The sequence below is a fragment of the Mustela erminea genome, chromosome 5 (genome assembly GCF_009829155.1).
Source record: "Mustela erminea isolate mMusErm1 chromosome 5, mMusErm1.Pri, whole genome shotgun sequence".
Taxonomy (NCBI): domain Eukaryota; kingdom Metazoa; phylum Chordata; class Mammalia; order Carnivora; family Mustelidae; genus Mustela; species Mustela erminea.
In genome coordinates, this window is record NC_045618.1 from 69,359,356 (window position 1) to 69,374,013 (window position 14,658).

Genomic DNA, 14,658 nt, shown 5'->3' on the forward strand with positions numbered 1-14,658 from the left:
AAGCTGTGATGACGCTTCAGAATTGTTCTGAGTTGGGGTAGAAGGGGTCTCAACCTCAGTGACTTCATGGCATTAGTCAATGGATGTGAGCTACCTTTGAAAGGGAGCATGGTACAGTTATCTATTGCTGCATAACAAACAATCCCAAACTTGGTGGCATAAAACAACTGCCATTTATTATCATTATCTCAATAGTTTTGGGTATTGACTGTGTTCAGCTCAGTGGCTTTTAGTTGGGTCTCTCATGTAGTTGCGGTCAGGTAGTGGCTGGAGCTGGAGCAGTCTCAAAGGCTTCCTCACATGTCTGGTGTTTGATGATGGCTGTGGCTCAAACTCAGCTCTGGCTGCTAGCTGGAGCATGGCCTCTCCATGTGGTCTGACTTCCTCCTCACACAGCAGATGTTTCTGAGAGCATTCCAAGAGCAACAGCAGAAGCGTTATAGCAGAAGCTTTAAAGCCCTTTATGACCTAGCTTCAGAAGTCACACCACATTGGTTGAGGCAGATATAAATGTCTGCCCAAATTCAAGGGGAGTGGACACAGGTGCTACCTCTTGATGGGACAAGTGGCAGTGTCACATTGTACCAAGAGCATGTAGGAAGGAAGATACTGCTGTGGCCACTTTAAAAACATATAATCTGCCATTGAGCAAGGCCACTATTATTAAATGATGCAATCCTTGTAAGGTGTTAGCAACGGAGGGCTTTCTGCCATAGTGACCCCCCAGCACCTGAAAAATAAGTCCCTTATTCTGGAAGCAAATATGGGCTTTCAGAGCAACCACCATATATATTTTCCTGTCCCAGAACTTTTTTTGTTTTCCAGCCTTATTGAGATGTAGTTAATGTGAAACATTGTGTAAGTTTAAAGTGTATGAATATGTTGATTTGATACACTTATATGCTGGGAAATAATTACCATAGTACCATTAGTTAACAACTCCATCACCTCACATAATTACCATTTCTTTTCTGTGGTAAGGATGTTTAAGATTTATTCTCTTAGCAACTTATGAATATATAATACTGCATGTTAACTATAATCACCACACTATACACAAGATCTCCAAAACTTGTAACTGCAAGTTTGTACCCTTTGGCCAGCATCTCCCTATTCTGCCCACCCCCCAGCCCCTGGCAACCACAATTCTACTTTTTGTTTCTATGAGTTCAGGTTTTTTAGATTTCATATATAAGTAATATTATACACTATTTGTCTTTATCTGGTTTCTTTCACTCAGCATGATGTCCTCAAGGTCCATTCATGTTGTGGCAAATGGTAAGATACCCTTCTTTCTTATGGTTGAATAATCCATTGCCTATATACCCATCTTCTTCATCCATTCATCCACTGACAGACACCTAGATTGTTTCCCTATTTTGGCTATTGTGAATAAAGCTGCAATGAACACGGGCTTGCAGATATCTCTTTGAGATCCTGTTTTTGTCTCTTTTGGTTATATACCTAAAAGGAGGGGTGTTGGGTCATATGGTAGCTCTATACTTAACTTTAAAAAATTTTTTATTTAAATTCCAGTTAGTTAACCTACAGTGTAGTATTACTTTCAGGTGTACAATCTAGTGATTCAAGATTCCCATAGGACACGCCAGTGCTCCTCACAAGTGCACTTCTTCATCCCCATCACCTTCACCCATTCCCCCCACCCACCTCTCTTCTGGTAGCCATCAGTTCGTTCTCACTAGCTGAGTCTGTTTCTTGGTTTGCTTCTCTCTCTCTCTTTCCCTTTGCTCATTTGTTTTGTTTCTTAAATTCCACATATGAGTGAGATCATATGGAATTTGTCTGTATTTAACTTTTTAAGGAACATCCATATTGTTCTTCATAGTAGTTCCATCAATTTATATTTCACCAACGGTGCATGAGGGTTCCCTTTTCTCCACATGCGTAGCCAGCACTTATTGCCAAATTTTGTCATTTTGATGATGACCATTCTAACAGGTGTGAGGTGATATCTCACTGTGGTTTTGATTTGTATTTCCTCGATGCTTAGTCATGTTGAGCACCTTTTCATGTACCTTTTGGCCATCTGTATAGTCTTCTTTGGAAAACTCTATTCAGGTCCTATACATATTTTTTAATTGAACTTTTTTAAACTATTGAGTTGTATGAATTTCTTTTATATTTTTGATATTAACCCCTTACCATATATATGACTTAAAAATATTTTCTCCCATTCTGTATGTTGCCTTTTCATTTTGTTGATGGTTTATTTTGCTGTGCAGAAGATTATCAATTTAATATAGTCTCACCTATGAATTAATATTTTTTAGCTTGTGCTTTTGGTGTCATATCTGAAAAATTGTTATCAAGACACCTAAAATCAAGGAGCATTTTACCCATTTTCTTTCAGGACTTTTACAAGTTTAAGTCTTAAATTTAAGTCTTTAATCCACCTTGAGTTAATTTTTATGAGTAGTGTAAGATAAGGGTCCAATTTCATTCTTCTGCATGCAATTATCCACTTTTCTCAACACCATTTACCTTTTCCCCCAAGGACTATATTCTTGGCTCCCTTGTCAAATATTAGTTGACCATATATGTGAGGGTTTATTTCTGGGCTCTTTATTATATTCCACTGGCCTATGTGTCTATTTTTATGCCATTAAAACATAGTATAAAAACAATATACATCCAATGTGTTGTATATTTTATATGCTTTCAGGTTACTAATTATCATTCTTTTATTTCAGCTTGAAGAACTCCTTTTAGCATATCATACGGAAGCTTCACTTTTCTTCCTTCTTTTTTCTTTGTTCTCCTTTGGATAATTTAAAAATTCCTATCTTCTGCCTCACAGATTCTTTCTTTACCTGTTGCATTCTGTTATTGATGGTCTGTACTGCATTCTCCATTTCATTCATTATATTCTTCAGCTTAAGAATTACTATTCAGTTCTTTTTTATGATTTCTATCTCTTTGTTAAAATTAGCATTTATTCAAATTTTATTTTCTTGGTTGTATTGAATTATCTTTCTGTGTTTTCTGGTAGCTCATTGAGTTTTCTTAAAATAGCATTTTGAATTATCAGGTAAATCAAGATCTCCATGTCTTTGGGGTTGGTTACTGAATATGATTGCGAGCTAATGGTGATGTCATATTTCCTTGATCCTTCATCTTCCTTGAAATTTTGTGTTGCTGTCTTCACATTTGATTAGCAGTTACTTCCTCTAGTCTTTGTTAACTTCCTTCAGGAAAGAAATACCTTCCATCACCCCTGCTAGGGATTCTGAGGCTTTCTCAGACCTTCTATGGATACATCTGCTCCACGTTTCTTGCTCCTCCTTGTGGCAGAATTCTTAAGGCTGTATGCCGTCTTTTGATCCTGTAGCATACCAGGGCAAGTGCCGACAGTCTTCCTTTTGTTTTCCCAAAGGTGGATTAAAGCTCAATTTTGTGGTATCTCCCTGAACCACAGATTTGGGCGGGCATAGGTTTTCTGTGTGTGCTCACCAACCATCTGCCAAAGCTTGTTCTCACCACTGCCATTTGGAGCATGCAGAGGGAGCTGTCCACAGAATGTGAGTATGTGTGGGTAAGGCACAAGAGCACTGGTGGGGTGGGGGTCAAGCGGGGGTGGTCTATCCATGGGCTGGTTGGGAAGATTTGTGGGTGAGGTGTCCCTAGCGGTTTGTGTGCACGCTTCTTAATGGGAGTCTATGACACAGATAGGAGAATGTGCATCCCTTTGGTGCTCTCTGAGAGTCCTATCTGCCACTCTTCCAGTCTCTTCTTTCTCCCCAAGTCATGCAGCTCATGATTCAGTGATAAGTGGGCTAAGAGAGAATTGGGCCTTTCTGGAAGCAACCCACACAGTTAGGGAAGTTGAGTGTTCACTGACACTTTATCACTTTCTCCCCCGTGAGATCATGGCAGAAAGGATCTCTCTTGGTCTTAAGCTGCGCACCTTGGGGGAGGAGTGAACTCAAACTGTTCTTACCCTCTCCAGTGTGTCCACACTCATATATATACATATGTGTGTGTGTGTGTGCGTGCATGTGCACATATGCATATTTTTTTTTCTATAATGCTGGAACTTCTCTGCTGGAAAACTGGATTTTCACAAAGGCCCTCTTGTCCATAGGTGATTGTCTGTGAAATGGTTTCCAGGGGTTCCCAGACTGTAGTCATGAGGGGCCAGAGTTGGTTCACAAGTCACTATGGAGCCCACAGCCGGAACTGAGGTCTGTATGCCTATTACCTGATGCACAGCTGGTGAGATTCCCCTCAGTTCCTTTGCCATATAGTGCTGCTCCCACAGTTCCCCACAAAGGCACTCTTATCTGCAGATGGATGTCTAATTGTTCTTGTTAAGAGATGGTAAAAATATGACTGACAAATGTCTTATTAAGCTGTCCCTGTGTTAAAAAGTTTGGGGACCATGCAAACATTTTTTTATCCCTATATTTTATAATACTGAGAATAAGAGTAAAAATACCTTAGCTACATGCTCCAGAAAATGCTTTCTCCTGAAAGAAAAGACTTTGAACGAGTTATAGTAGTTTGCTCATCAAAACTCACTTCAAGATCCTTGCTTCACTGGGCCTACGAAACCAATTAAACACTGCCAAATCCCAGGTAATTCCCTGCCTTGCATAGCCTGACTTGAAATCATCCAATTTAGGCCCTAAAACCCTATAAATATCCCTGAATTTACTCATTACGAGACACTACTAAAGTTCTCTTAAATTGATATTCTTTCTTAGCTTTACTTGGTCAGCTAGTTATTCTGGTGACCTTTTAAAGAAGCTGATACCTGAGAATGAGATAGTGTCTGCTCTGAAGAACCTTGTTCTACAGTGAGTTGAGAAAATGAGAATGTTGTCATTTCAGGAAAAAACTGGGCTACTTACTAGTTTAACCACTGAGAGCATGGAAAGTCCAATTCTTCCAACAGAATCATAAATTTCAGGGCACCTGGGTGGCTCAGCTGGTTAGGCAACTGCCTTCGGCTCAGGTCATGATCTTGGCTGGAGTCCCGGGATCGAGTCCCACACTGGGGTCCCAGCTCCATGGGGAGTCTGCTTCTCCCTCTGACCTTCTACCCTCTCATGCTCTCTCTCACTCTCTTTCTTAAATAAATAAATAAATAAATAAATAAATAAATAAATAAATCTTAAAAAAAAAAGAATCATAAATTTCAGGATTCAAAAAGACTTGAAATTTATCTAGTCCAATCCATCTGATACAGATGGAGAAGCAGCTCAAATCTGGGCTCAAATTAGAGTATATTTTAGAGACTCCTTCAGTGCAACCAAGGGTTGTGGGATTCCTCTCTACTCCTTTATCTCTCCCCTTCATTCTCTTCCTTTTCCCAGCCTTAGCATATCTTGCCCCTGTTCTTCCTCTTTACAGACAACTAGAGGAACTATCAGTTCTCCATCAAGTTTTGGTGGAGGATGTCTGTGTTGCCACAGGGTTTGAGGGCTAGGTGTTTTCAACAAAAATGTATTTTTAAAAACCCATTCCAGGAAGCTAACATGTGGTTTCTATTATCTGAAAGGTCTCATTAAAAGTTAATATTGTCATATCCACACCCCTAGTTTTGAAGCTGAAGGGAAGTGAGGGTTAAATTTTTGGGGTATAATCTCATAAATAAGAGAACAAACTTTCCAGCAGTATAGGTCTTCCTACCCACTTCATCCTAAAAATTCTATTAAGACTGAGGGGTAAAAAGTATTTTATCTTATCTTTACTAGAAAAATAACTAGGTGAGAAGGTTCTGGATTAGAGGTTTCTTTCAAACATTTGTCTTTTAGCTAATTTATCCTTTTAAAAATGAGATTACCAGATCCTTGGATATGTTAATTACTTGAAATATCAATGACTTGAAATGAAAAATATATTTGATACTAATTTTTAGTAACAACTGGCAAGTTGTTATTCACATATCATTGAGGAAAAAATTTATGTATGCACATATGACAAAGATTACTGGAAATATTTTTATAAATAACAGTGAAAAGAAGTTGCACATGGCTCTAAAGAGTTTCCCACTGGACTCTTACTGTGTGAAGACAGAGTGTTATACAGAGCTGATGACCTTTCATGAATATCAGGATTTCTTCCTTTTCTTTTTTTCCACTGTTGACTACTTGCTTCTACCACATCTCAGATAATTAACAACAGATGATTGCTTTGTATAGCTTTTATTTTAATGATGGTTTAAGTCTTGCAATATCTCACATTATTTTCAATTGCAGAGTTTAACAATCCACCCAAGGCTCCATTTTACTTGTTAATAAGTTTGTCATATGTGATGGGAGGAGCACGTCTTTATAGTAACACAATGTACTCTTTATGATACTGCGCTGAGTTCAGAATTCTTTTTTCTGAACTGCAACAAAATGTGAACTTCTAAATTCATGTTAGAAATACAGATACAGTCTATTGACCTTTTTTTTTTTTTTTTTTTTAAACAGGACCCACGCATAGATACAGCTGATGGACATTCCATTTAATGGAATGAGACACCAACTACACCAACTACACCACGCAAAGTACAAACTACACCAACACTGTGTTTCTCAGTTTTCTTTATCTTGTAAAAAATAATTTGTGTTTCACATGGAAAAAAATATAAGACTTCCAGGTATTTTTTTTATTAGTCTACTCTCAATGCATTTAGAGGACAATGTGATTTATAAAAACACATATGATGTGAGAAGGGAAAAGTAAGAGCTCCAAATAGATTTTGCACATGATTCTACACAGTTTAAAGACATATTACACATTCAGTTCTGAGGTCCAGGAAGTAAAATTTTTGCCATTTTGCTCATAATTTATCAATTTTTAAAAATATTCAAAGATTGTTCATAAAAATATTCAAATTTTCTGCTAATAATTGTTTAATATACATTAACAAAAAGTTTATTATTTGCCTTATGGTTGTACATTAAAAATCCTGTCAGAATCATGAGCATCCCTGTGAAGTACAATTACATTTGTTCCCTTCCTCCTCCTTTCCTCAAACATCTCCAGGTTCTCAGTATTTACATATGAATTCCAAAACATGGACAATAAAGTGATCTTCCCTCTTATGACTTTGGCAAGTCACTCCAAATCAAAACAAATACTACCTACAGTGTTAAATTTGTTTTTAAATGTAGCTGTTTCATAAGACTCTGATTTAAAAATTACGTAGATCGAATATGATATTGCTCTGTATCTGAACTTAAGAAAGTATATCAGAGGCAAATGGTGGGTACTCATCCTTTCTGATGGCTGAATACCCACCATTTGAATGGACATGGACGGACTGGAGGGGATTAGGCTAACTGAAATAAGTCGAGCAGAGATAGACAACTACCATATAGTTTCGCTCAGATGCGGAATGTAAGCAATAGTGCGGAGGGCCACATGGGAGGAAGGGAAAACTGAATGGGAAGACAAAGAGGGAGACAAACCATGAGAGACTCTGGACTCCCGGGAAACAAACAGAGGGTTACAGAGGAAGGGGGGGGGTGCGTGGGGGGATGAGGTAACAGGGTGATGGGAATTAAGGTGGGCATGTGTTGTGATGAGTGATGGGTGTTATGTGCAACTGCTGAACACTACATAAAAAACTAATGATGTATTATATGCCAGCTAACTGAACATAAAAAAAGAATGTTTCTTAAGATTAAGAATATTATTCTGTTAGGTAGTGTGTTCTTATAAATGTCAATCAAGTCAACTTGGTTGATAGTGCTACTTGAATTTCCTATAGCCTTATTGATTTTCTATTTGCTTGTTTTATCAATGGATTAAGAGTATTCAAATCTCCAAAAAAAAGTAGATGTGAAAAATCTCTCAGTAAATAAATAAAAGGATTTGGAAATAGAATGTACATGGTCATGCAATCTTACATGTCTGGAGAAAAACTTCTAAAGTTATTTAATGCCGAATCAACAGTAGAAATTTCAAATAAAACTATTCTCAAATATAAGGAACATTATCATGGCATCCTTTCACTTCTGTCTTCTGTTGACTTCTCTGCCTCTCATCACCCTTGCCCTAAACCACAGTTATGATTACCTTTAGAAAACTCGAATATACTTTATCTTCTTCCAGAGTTACACAGTTCTCCTGTGTAAACAATTAAGTGCCAGAGTGCAAGTGTATTGGCTGTGAAACCAGATCACCAAGGATAGACTCCAAATGCCATAAGTTTCTTGTGCCTCAGTTTACTTATTTAAAATAGAGACAATAATATATCTGAGAAGTTGACATGAGAATGGAATGAATTAATAAATGTAAAGTACTTAAAAGAGTGGTACACAGTAACTGTTCAATAAATTCGTTTAAAACATCATTTTGATATGATGCCTATAAAGATGAACTTTGTACCAGTAACTCCCAGATTTCTACCCCTATTCCTGTTCTCCAGTTTTCTTAATTTTAATGATGTCAATTAAAAAAAATAAAATGAAACTTGACTTTATCTTTATATAAAAGCATATTATTCTCACCCACCAGACATTTATTGAACATATATCATATTTAAGATATTTTTCCCCAAGTTAGAGATATAGAGGTAAATGATTCTTTGTTCTCTACTGGGTGAGAAAAACAAGTGAAATTTACATTACAATGTGACAAATATTTGAATTTACTGAAGAGATTCATCTACATCAGACTTTTGCTGAAACGTTGTTGAGTTACCTGTTGATTACCAAGATTTATTTCCTCATGGATTGTTAGACTAATGGTCTCAATTTCTTACGTCCTTCCTCATTTCCCTACCATGTGGGCTTTTCCACACAGCAGCTCACAATGTGATAGTTGGCAAGAGGGCTCTGAGAGAGTAAGGAAGTTCAGACAGGACTGATGTCAGTCTTTGCAGCTGAATCTCAGAAGTGTGACTTTCCCCTTTTGTTTCAGAGCTATCCAAGTTAATTCCATGTACATATAGTCAGTGAGTCATTGGAGATTATCTTGACTAAAATGTGGAAGAGGAAGTGTCCTAGGAAGAGTCCTGAGATTCTGTTAGAGCAGATTTTAATCATATATCCCATGAGTAAAAGCTACATGAGCACAAATTTATGAATTATGTAATATCAATCTGTATTAATATATTATAAATATTATAAAAGACATACAGTCTAAAAATAAAAAACAGTGAGATAAAATAAAATATTTAAATTGCTAGCATAAACCTTTTATCCTCAAATTGTAGAGATTTATTATCTACATAGTTGGTTTATAAATGCCTTGCAAATTAAACTGGCATTATACAATTATTTGCTGATTTTGAAAAGTATAACATATACTCAGTGCTAGATTCATTGTTTATAATAATTAGGTATATTCACATTTCAAATAGTCATTTTCAAAATTTTTGGGTTTTTTAGCCTACAACTTGGCAGAATTGATTGGCTCATCATTTATTTCATTACCTTTCTTTCTTTCTTTCTTTCTTTGAAAGAGAGAGAAAGGGGTGGGGGAAAGAGGGGCAGATGAAAGGGACAGAATCTTAAGTGGGTCCCACACCTATGGCAGAGCCTGTCGCAGGGATCCCATGACCCTGAGATTACAACCTGAGCTGAAATCAAGAGTCTGACACTTAACTGAATGAGCCACCCAGGCACCCCGTTAATTTCATTTCTTAGTATGGCTGAGAAGGATCTTCTTCAACGAGTAGGAGAGAAATTATTATGGCATTTTCCTTATTTTTTAAAAAAATCTATTCCTGCATTATAAATATTATCATCAATCCAAAGTTTTTTTCCAGGAGGCTTTTTTTTTTTAATTTTTAAAATTTTTTTTTATTTTTTAAGATTTTATTTATTCATTTGACAGACGGAAATCACAAGTAGGTGGAGAGGCAGGCAGAGAGAGAGAGGAGGAAGCAGGCTCCCCGCTGAGCAGAGAGCCCGATGCAGGGCTTGATCCCAGGACCCTGGGACCATGACCTGAGCTGAAGACAGAGGCCTCAACCCACCGAGCCACCCAGGCGCCCCTTCCAAGAGGCCTTTAAAGGTATTGGTCTACTTGTGAGTATTAATTTAGTTAAACTACACGATGTAATCTATTAGTCTGCTTGCCCAATCTGTTACCTTAATCTGTTCACCCAAAGAAAAACAGCAACACGTGATACCCAGAAAACAATACAAGAGCAAAGACACCATTATTATCTTTCAAAACAGTAGAGTGCAGACTGAAATATCTGCTAAGTGAAGGTACCCATTTACCATATTAGTAAAGTTTAAGTTTTTTTATTTTTAAAGATAGAAATAGATATATAGAAGTAGATATAAATAAGAGTTTTGATATAGAATTTTATATATGTATAATTAGAATTAAAATTCTATAAAATTATAGAGTTTTATATATGTGTATGTATATATAATATATCATATTATATATATAATAGATATAGATATATAATATATATCTATATAATAGAATATATATATAATTCTATATACATACACATATATAAAATTCTATATCATATTCTATATCATATATATATATATCTAGAGCTGTGTCCAGTTTGGAGACCATGGTACTAGTTCCCTGTGGGGGTTCATCAGCCCCAGTGAGGGCTGGGCCAGCATGGGTTATTTGGAGGGTGCAGGGGAGTACAAGTGTACAGAACTCTGGGCCCTTCACCGCTGCCATAGTGAAAGAGCTCCAATTTTATTTATATTATGTTTTACATATTAACCTTTCTGACAAATTATCATTGGAACAAAGAATTACCCAGCTAAAACCCATTTGAAACTTTCCTCTGGAGAAGGGTAGAAGCCCTTTATCTACAGTCTGATGCTTAAAACTGAGCCCTGAAGAGGAACAATCTTTTACTAAAGAGCGACATATACCAGTTCCCAGGTTTTATGTTTTTTAAAACTTTTCTTGTATGCAAAATCACAGCCTTAGACCTAAAAGAGAAAATACTTTGGCTAAACATGCTACAAAAGTTTTGAATATAACTAAATACTAAGTAAAAAGTATTGGTTAAAAAATGCATTAAACTTTTTTCTTGATTGTGACATTTAGTAGTTTTGAAGATTTTAGAAATAGATCACATTAAAGCAAAGCTTATAAAAGGATATGGTTCTTGTGATATTTCAGTAAGTTTGATCTTGGTTTGTCTAGGGGCTTTGGAAATACCAGCTAACTCATGCATCTTAAGGTAATATAAAATCAGTGGACTCCGACCTCCAAAATTGAAAAGCACACGGTTAAACTCTGGACCAGTGCTAATATAATGGGACTGTAAAGAGAAGAAAAAAAATCAAGTCAATTATTATTTTTATGTGTTTTTAAAGAACTGTAAATAAATATAATTGCATTGTAACTATAAAGTTACTATCTGGCATATTAAAATAAATAAAAGGAAACTCTGTAAGGCATCTTTTTAAAAAAAAAGATTATTATTTATTTGAGAGAGAGAGAGAGCACAAGCAGGAGGGGCAAAGAGAGAGGGAGAGAGAACCCCAAGCAGGTTCTCTGTTGAGTGGGGATCCCCATGCTGGGCTCCATCTCAGAACCCTGAGATCATGACCTGAGCTGAAATCAAGAGTCAGATGCTTAACCAACTGAGCCACCAGGCACCCCAAGCATCTTAATTATATAAGTTTACTACAGTATGAACTATGAGTTCATGCAGTAAGGTCCTTCTATCCTTCTTCTTTATCAGCTTGGTAGATAAGTCAATAGAATTCTTCTGTCTGAAGAACAGAAAGAAAAAAGAAAGAAGAAAAGGAAAAGAGCTCCAGAAAAAGGGACAGGAAAAAATGTGAAGAAAAACACGACCAAAACCTCCAAACTTTTTTTGGAAAACATATCCAAGAAGCTTAACTCCAAGCAGGAAAAATACTCACCTAGACACATCATACTCAAAGTGTTGAAGGACCAAAACAAAAAGAAAAATCTCAAAAGCAGCAAAAGAAAAAGAACATATAAGGGAACCTCAACAAGATTAAAAGATGAACTTTTATCAGGACAAAGGAAGCTGGAAGGCAGGTGGATAATGTAATCAAAGTGCTGATGGAAAAAGCTGTCGACCATGAATTCTCTGTCAGGGAAAGTGACCATAAATATAATTGCTTTAAGATTCTATTACTGACTTCTTGTGGGATACAAGGTCAGGATAGTAACTACTCATGTATTATGTCTTTCCTCCATTTTTGTAATGCATAGATGAGAGATTTATTATTTCCACTTCCTGTGAGGAAATAAAATTTTATTCTTTTCTTTCCCTAAGATTTTATTTATTTATTTGACGGACAGAGATTACAAGTAGGCAGAGAGGCAGGCAGAGAGAGAGAGAGGAGGAAGCAGGCTTCCCGATGAGCAGAGAGCCTGATGCGGGGCTCGATCCCAGGACTCTGGGATCATGACCTGAGCCGACGGCAGAGGCTTTAAACTCTGAGTTATCACAGGTGCCCCTAAAATTTTATTCTTATTTGCTTTTACTGATACATAAAAGTTCTCTTGTGTTTCTTTTGCTTATGGTCACTTTTTCATTGCTTTCCTTCAGAGATGCTCCATAATTACTTTGAACAGTAGGACTATCATAATCAAAAGCAATTCTTTGATGGTGAAAACTCAATGACAAAATCAGACACATTTTCTATTATGTAAATAATTTACTCCATCTCAGTCTTTTGTGAAAATTCACATTAGGTGAATTGAATATCTAGCCTGATCTTTTTTCCTTTATTCTTTAAAAATTTTTAAATTTAAATTCAATTTAATTAACATACACTGTATTATTAATTTCAGAGGTAGAATTTAGTGATTTATCAGTTGGTCATAACAAGTGCCCTCCTTAATGCCGACCACCTATCTAACAATATTAGCCCATCGCCCCACCCATTTTACCTCCAGCAACCCTCAGTTTCTTCCCTATAGTTAAGAGTCTTATGATGTGCCTCCCTCTATGTTTTCCTCTTATTTTATTTCTCTTTCTCTTCCCTGTGTTCATCTGTTTTGTTTCTTAAACTCCACATGAGTGAAATCACATGGTATTTGTCTTTTTCTGACTGCTTATTTCACTTAGCCTAATATACTCTAGACCCATCCACGTCATCACAAACAGCAGGATTCCATTCTTTTTGATGGCTGAGCAATCTTTAAATTGCATGCAAAGCCAGACCAGACTTTGCCTAGAATAAGAGGAAATACTGTCTGTCTAGAAAGATGTTTCATCACCCTTTTCCTGGCTTCTTCCTTGGATACTGTAAGATAGAACCTAGATCTTACTGAAATTCTAGAAATAGACATTTCTGTTATTTTTCTGCAGTTGTCCATTTTTTAAAATGAAAACCACAGTTAATACCTCCTTCTTCCTCTATAATGGTCCCTGACTTTTTAAGGATAGTTCAACCTGACAAGAGCAGAACGAGGTATTAAATGCATATCCAGTGTTTTGTGGAGCCCTAGCCATTTTCTCAAATAGTTTAATCCTGAAGATTTGAGGTTGCCTAAAGAATTCTTGCTAGAGATATCCCAAATAGCCAAAACAATTAGCAGAAGTCTCATTGCTTCTATCTACCCCACAAAAGACAATGGCAGAAAATTATCAGAAAACTTTAAAATTCCATCAAACAGGACTTTAATAGTTAAGAGTCAACCTAGTACTAAATTTGAGAACCAAGCAATCTTACAAACTTTGGAAGCATCACAAGAGATGAGCTAGAAAGTCCAAGGGATGATTTTGTTGTTTAACTTTTGACTAATTTATTAAAGGACAACTGCTGATGATGACTAGAAAGCTAAACTGAACTTTGAAATTTGCATGTGCATCCTGCCAATGCTTAAAATGGCATTGGGAAGCCACAGGCACCCATTCAGCACCTGGACAACACTGATGCTTAGAAAAATTCTTTATGTTGAACTGAAAACTGTCTCCCTATAGCTTTCACTTATGGGTAAACATAAAACCTTTTTGGTTTGTATTGGTAAAAATAAATTTTGAGCCACACAGAAAAAGCCTAATCTTGCTCTCCATAGTAGCTCTCTACATACTTGAAAACAGTTATTCTGGCCACCAGGGTCTTGTCTTTTCTAGCGGAAATGCCTTTAAATATTTTGGCGACTGCTCAAAAAATATGGTTTCAAAGCCCTTGATCATCCTGATTATTTTCTATTCAGAACACTTCCTTTTGTCTATACCTTTCCATAAAGCAGAGCTCCAAAATGAATATAATACACAATTGATTAATCAGCATAGAGTAGATCCCACATGTCTGTTTAAATAGCTCAAGAATGCAGTAGATTTGGCGGTCAACGACATTCTCTGTTTATACATACAGAGCTTACTATAAAAGACAATTACCAAATCTTTTCAGATGCCTCTAACATGGCTTTATTATCGTATATTTACACAGCAACTTATACTTTATCCTATGTAATACAACCTCTACTTATCCTATACAATGCAACTTATACAGTGACTCCTAGAGATTACCAGTTTCTATTCTAAGTACTTACAAACCATTCTTGGAAGCACTGTAAGTGTTGGAAAACATTCTGTATATCTGGATTACTGAAGATCAGGAAACATATGAACACTGACTTCAGAAAGTGGTTTTTATATAGGATAACATAAAATTAATGGTCAGACTTGACTAGATAATTCAGACAAAATTTTAGCAATAAAAACTGCAACAAACTTAAAACCCAATTGTCTAAGAAGAGAGCAAATTC

At 36.4% G+C, this 14,658-nt stretch overlaps 1 protein-coding gene across 5 annotated transcripts in view; it reads right to left on the minus strand.

Annotated features, from left to right (window-relative positions):
• FAM227B (family with sequence similarity 227 member B) overlaps positions 1 to 14,658 on the minus strand; it is a 202,445-nt gene that overhangs the window by 21,883 nt on the left and 165,904 nt on the right. For all 5 annotated transcript variants that reach the window (XM_032343659.1, XM_032343660.1, XM_032343663.1 and 2 more), the window contains one exon: positions 11,058 to 11,218. In XM_032343659.1, coding sequence (XP_032199550.1) covers positions 11,058 to 11,218 — 161 coding nt within the window. The remainder of the gene's footprint in view (positions 1 to 11,057; positions 11,219 to 14,658) is intronic.